This window comes from Manacus candei, unplaced genomic scaffold (assembly GCF_025592945.1).
Source record: "Manacus candei isolate 608988 ecotype Guabito, Panama unplaced genomic scaffold, ASM2559294v1 h1tg000073l, whole genome shotgun sequence".
NCBI classification, from domain to species: Eukaryota; Metazoa; Chordata; class Aves; order Passeriformes; family Pipridae; genus Manacus; species Manacus candei.
In genome coordinates this window covers 4254029-4259725 of record NW_026138121.1, presented here as the reverse complement: position 1 = coordinate 4259725, position 5697 = coordinate 4254029, and the positions used below count along the sequence as shown (strand labels likewise).

Here is a 5697-nt window from a genome sequence, read left to right as displayed (position 1 = left end):
CCACAGCCCTGTTACAATGAGCTCCAGCCAGCTCAGAGCTGAACCGCTTTTCGTGATCAAACGTGTTTTTTGTCTAAGTGTTTGTCAGCAGATGAAGATAAGGCCGTTCTCCTTTATAGGAGTTATTCCAAGGCTTAATTAGTTGATGCTTCCTGAAGTACTTTGAAGATGTGGAGTGTGAGATAAGTGCTGTGCTTCAGAGGCCCATCGGGCACTGCAGTTTTTTTTCCATTTTACTTCTCATTCCCAAAGTGTTTGTACAAAGCAAATTCCACGGGAGCATGTGGGGCCCTGAGCAACCTGATCTAGTGGGTGGCACCTCTGACCATGGTGGGGGATTGGAACAAAATGATCTTTAAGGTCCCTTCCAACCCAAACCAGTCTGGGATTGCATCCTGCTCTGGGGTCCCCAGCACAGGAAGGACATGGAGCTGCTGGAGCGAGTCCAGAGATGCCATGGAGATGTTCTAAGGGCTGGAGCCCCTCTGCTCTGGAGCCAGGTTGGGAGAGCTGGGGGTGTTCACCCAGAGAAGGGAAGGCTCCAGGGAGAGCTGAGAGCCCCTTCCAGGGCCTAAAGGGGCTCCAGGAGAGCTGGAGAGGGACTGGGGACAAGGGATGGAGGGGCAGGATGAAGGGGAATGGCTTCACATGAACAGGGGAGGGGTTAGATGGGATATTTGGGAGAAATTCTTCCCTGTGAGGGTGGGGAGGCCCTGGCACAGGTTGCCCAGAGAAACTGTGGCTGCTCCATCCCTGGAAGTGTCCAAGGCCAGGTTGGACAGGGCTTGGAGCAACCTGGGCTAGTGGGAGTTGTCCCTGCCCATGGAAGGGGTGGAATGGGATGAGCTTTAAGGTCCCTTCCAACCCAAACCATCCTGGGATTTTGTGATCCTTGGCAGGTGCTGCTCAGCAGTGTCTGACCCTGTCCTGCTCCCACCAAGGGCAGCACTGGTGTCACAGGGGGTTCAGACTGTGCAGGACTTGGTTCAGGTTACGGGATGGTTTCTGGTGCAGAGTCATTACTGCCCCATCAATTTTAATTCAGGACGGAGAAATCATCAGTATAATTATTTACTACTGTGAGATTTCTGAAAATTATATTTCTGGTACCGTAGTTATTGATCTTGAAAGGGGCCATAAATTAACTTGACAGTTCACAGAGCCTTTCACACTTGGATAATTTCTCTACTTGACTTCCACTGTGTGTTGAACTTTCAGCACCAGCCAATTACAGTCATTCAAAGTGCGTATTTGAAGATTTTTCTTATGCAACCAGAAGATATTTTGATTATAATACAGAAGAACTTGAAGGGAATACCCAGTGCCCTCCACACTGCAGGACAGCTCGAATTAAGGTGGGCATGGGGGGATGCTGAATGGGCCCTATGGTGGCAGGGGGGTGGCATGGCCATGCCATGACCCTGGGAGGGCTGGTGGCCCCAGGAGCCCCCCAGGTGCTTGGCAGTGGTGCTCCCCATGGGGCTGGTACCTCCCTGGGGTGACCAGGCAGCTCTGTGGCCTCTCATCCCTGAGTTGGCACCAGCAGGATGCAATCCCCACCTGACCAGACCAGCCCAGAGCTTCACATGTTCAGTGCTTGTCCCCAGAATTGACCTCTGATGGGAAAAAGGGATGCTCACGACACAGAAACACCTCCTGATCCACCCTCTGTGCTCTCAGGACACCGTGACAGGAACAAATCACAGCAAACCCGGGTTTCTGGAGGGGCCCCACAGCATCTCTGGCCTGAAATGGGCCAAATCCTGCACCCTGCAGGGGTGTGGGGCAAGTGGGGCATGTGGGACAGTTGCTGCAGGGGCAGGAAGGACGTGGTATGGTGGCAACAGGAGGCTGCATCCCCATTCCATGAGGGTCTCCCAGATCCTGCCCTGTCCTGTCCCACCACCTCTGGGGCTCCTCTGGGCAGGAACAGGGAAGGGAAGGGGCTGGGGGGATCCGGGGCCTCACGTAAGGTGGCGATTCTTTGGCTGCAGGGGGAAGACAACTGTGCTTCGTCAGAAATCAGCTCAGAAAATCAGCAACATCTGGTGCCTGCTGGCTGTGGCACCGCCCCAGCATGGGACAGCAATCTCCTTTTGTCCTCCCAGATTAAGGGATTTTGCTGTTTGCTCACAGTTTTGTATATGTAAAACAAGCTGGCCCTGACCAGGAACCTGCTGAAAGCCTCAGCATCAATCCCTGCCCAAATCCCCCCCAAAAGCCTCAGCGTCAATCCCTGCCTGAAGACCCCCAAAGCCCCAACATAAATCCCTGCCCAGTCCCCCACTGGGCAGCACTTGCTGCTCCAGCCAGCCCTGCATGGACTCCCTGCCCCTGGGAAGGGCCTTTTGGGGTGACTCTGGGACCAAGTGGGGCCCAGAGCTCTGGTAGCCTGGCCCCAGCACCCCCTGCTCCCCCCAGGCAGGTGACCGCACTCGCTGCGTAGTATTTATTCATTGTATCACAGAGAAGAAAACCTCCTTCAGTTAGTCCAGGGTTCCTCAGGGTGGTCCCAGGCCCGGTGCTGGTGTGTGAAAGGGGTCGGCCTGGGCGGGGATCCAGCGTTTCATCCTGTCACAGTGGTGGGAGATGGGGCAGAGCGGGCGGCCCCTCAGACCTCCATCTTCTTCTTCATCTCCATGCGGTAGATGATCTGGTAGCCGTCGTCCCAGGCGTAGACCTGCCTCTCCCGGGGGCTGTACTTCATGCTGGAGTGGGACCCGTAGCGCTTGGGGAAGTAGACGAGGGAGGCGTCCTCGGGGGCCAGGGTGCCGCTGACGTCGAACACGCACTGGACGCGCGAGCGGCTGGGCAGGCGCGTGTTGTACACCACGTGCAGGGCCCCGCACACCACGAACGCGCCCTCCGCGTTCTCCCGCGGGCACGGCGTGTCCCACATCTGCTCGATGTCCAGCGAGCCGGGGTCCAGCTTGGCCAGGCAGATGTTCTTCTCGTCCTCCTTGGTGGCGTAGATGGCCCACAGCCCCTCCTCGTCCGCCGCCACCTCGATGTAGGTGAAGGGGGAGAGCCCGAAGACGGGGATCTGCTCCTCGGCCGGGAACACCGAGCTGTCCACCACCGTCTTGTTGGCCAGGTTGAACTTGATCACCTGGAATGACAGGCCCTGCTGGCGGATGTAGTAGAGGTGCCCATCGTAGACGAGGTGCCCGGTGCCCACCCAGGGGTAGGGCAGCTTGATGCGGGCGGCCTTGCGGGTGGCGGAGAAGAGGGTGAACTCCCTCATGCGGGGGAACACGTACACGGTGTCGTTGGCGGTGCCGTCGAACACGTAGATCTTCTCCGAGTTCCCCGCAGCGTCCTTGGTCCAGAGCCCCGAGGTGCTGCCGAAACGCTTCAGGATCTTCATGGCTCTGACGCTGGCGATGGTGTCGCTGCAGTCTGCAAGGGCGGGGTAGCCATGAGAGCCTGGAAACCACCCAGCCCTGCACTCCCACCCCACACTGGCATCTCATGGGTCCTGCTGCGTCCTATCCCAGCCCCCAGGCAACTGCCCTGCAAATGCACCCATCCCTGATGGCATTGGGAAGTCCCCTTGTGCACCCATGACATGGGCAGGGGAGTCACCCTCACCCCAGCCCTGTCCCACAGGGCTCCAGCCTGGGGTTTGGATGCGGCTCCCAGGCAGCTGTGGGGATGCAGGATCTTGTGCCAGAGACACCTGAGAGATGCCCTGTGGGGACACAATGCCGTGGAACATGGCCAGGGGAAACCTGGATCTGGTTGGGCTGGGAAGGCTCAGGGTTACCCCCATATGGGATCAGCCCCACAGGGAGCCACGGCAGCCCCTCACCTGTCAGCTTGGTGTACTTCTCATTCTTCCTCTGCTTGGCTGTGGCCACCTGCTTCTCCATCAGGGTCTCATCCACCTCCACGCAGGGCGGTGCAGGGTTCTGTGTCTCCAGGTAGTCCACCTCCCGCTCCAGCCGGTCCACGCGCACCGCGGCGCTCTCGGCCTCCGCCCGCATCGCCTCCCGCTCCTTCTCCGCTGCCTCAAGCATCCCCAGCACCTGGTTCTTGAAGTCCCGCAGCTCCGTGGAGTAGCGGCTGCTCTGGTCGTGCCACTGTGAGATCCTCTCCTGGGGTGGCCAAGGGGACGCTGAGGTCTCCACACCTCACAGCGTGTCCCGCTACCTGCACGTGGCTGTGGGAGCCCCCGGGGCCACACGGCCCCGCAGCCCTGGGCTCGTGTCTCTGGGTCCCACTCCCGTGATGGTCCCGCTCCTGTGATGTCCCTGCTCCCACACGGTGCCCCCAGAGCTGTGATGCCCCTGCTCCCCTGGTGTTCCCAGACCCTCGGTGCCCCTGCTCTCCCACAATGCTCCCAGACCTGTGATGTCCCCACTCCTGTGATGCTCCCAGACCCACAATGTCCCTGTTCCTGCAGTGCTCCCACACCCGTCATGCCCCCATTCATCCTCATGCTGGGCTGTACAGGGCCCTGGCAGGGGGTGCCAGGGCACCCCACACTCTGCTCCATCCCCATCCCAGCTCCAGACCCCACCGGCCGCCATGGAGGAAGGACGGGGAGCCCCACCACGGCATGACACGGGGTGACTCAGGGTGTGGGGCCCTCCACGGGGCTGTACCTCCAGGAGGGTGAGGCGCCGCTCCACGTACTCCATGAACTGCTGCTGCTGGGCACGGAGGGGCACGGTGAGGAGCGGCAGGAGGAGCAGGCAGCGCCAGGGCCCCATGGCCGTCGGGGAGTGCAGCCTCCAGCTCAGTGCTCAGGAATGCTCCGGCCTCTCCAGCCCTTATTGAATCCAGATGTGCAGAGGGAGGAGAGGCTGTTCCTTCCCCGCAGACCAGCCCCGGGCGCCTTAACCCCTTCACGCCCCGCCGGGTGCCCACGGCAGCTCCACGTGGTGCCATCCAGCCCCGGGGCTGGGATTGATGTGTGGGGCTGGGATTGAGGCGTGGGGCTGGGGCAGGGGACAGGCTGCTGGTGGGGTTTGTGGGATTTGGGGCGCAGGGAGTGCTGCAGGAGCCCCGAGCAGCAAGGGAAAGACACGTTCTCATGAGGGACATCCCGTGGGACAGCAAGGACCATGCTGTGCCACAGGCATGAGTGCAGCCCTGGTTCCTCGCCTGCAGACATGCCCGAGGCTGGTGGCCAACCTGAGCCTTGGCCGTGCCCAGGTGTGGTGGAGGCAAAGCCAGACCAGCACTGCTGCCACCACCCCCCTGACCGTGTCACCCCCCATGTCCTGGAGCTCCTGCCTGACCCCCTTGTGCTGGGGTCTTGTGGATCCCCCTGGGCCCCTCGGGGCCGTTGTTTGGCCACGGTCAGTCACCACCCTCAGCCAGGGGCTGCCCAGCGCTGGCTCCCAAGGTGGCCTGAGGGCCAGTGTGGGGCCACAGGGCAGCTCCCCCAGCCAGGGCGGGACAGGGGCAGTGTGAAGGACGGACGGGTGGATGGACAGATGGACGCTGCAGCTCCGTGCCCTGCATGCAGCCGTGCCAGGCGGCTCTGTGGGCACAGCCCGTGGGCTCCTGGGCCATGGGAACGGGCCGAGGCTGCCCGTCCGTGCCAGGTGCTGTGGCAGGGCGAGTGTGCCATCTAGTGCTGCCACATCCCAAATCCACACCCCAAATCCACTTCTCCGACATCCCACCCCGACATCCCACCCCGGGTGCACCAAACCCCTCCTTCAACAGACCAAGTGACCACATGAA

At 60.9% G+C, this 5697-nt stretch overlaps 1 protein-coding gene across 1 annotated transcript; it reads right to left on the bottom strand.

Annotated features, from left to right (window-relative positions):
• Positions 1-2431: 2431 nt before the first annotated feature.
• OLFML3 (olfactomedin like 3) lies at positions 2432-4784 on the bottom strand. Its single transcript, XM_051808627.1, has 3 exons — positions 4608-4784; positions 3812-4097; positions 2432-3399 (listed from the first exon to the last, which is right to left on the bottom strand). The coding sequence occupies exons 1-3, from the start codon at positions 4713-4715 to the stop codon at positions 2612-2614; spliced, it is 1182 nt and encodes a 393-aa protein (XP_051664587.1). The 5' UTR covers positions 4716-4784; the 3' UTR covers positions 2432-2611.
• Positions 4785-5697: the final 913 nt, after the last annotated feature.

Excerpts from the sequence above, each read along its gene's own strand:
- OLFML3 (XM_051808627.1), bottom strand. The coding sequence starts at position 4,715 with ATGGGGCCCTGGCGCTGCCTGCTCCTCCTGCCGCTCCTCACCGTGCCC. Across the intron at positions 4,098-4,607 it reads GGCGCCTCACCCTCCTGGAG|GAGAGGATCTCACAGTGGCA; the intron begins GTACAGCCCCGT and ends TGGCCACCCCAG. Across the intron at positions 3,400-3,811 it reads GAAGTACACCAAGCTGACAG|ACTGCAGCGACACCATCGCC; the intron begins GTGAGGGGCTGC and ends CCGCCCTTGCAG.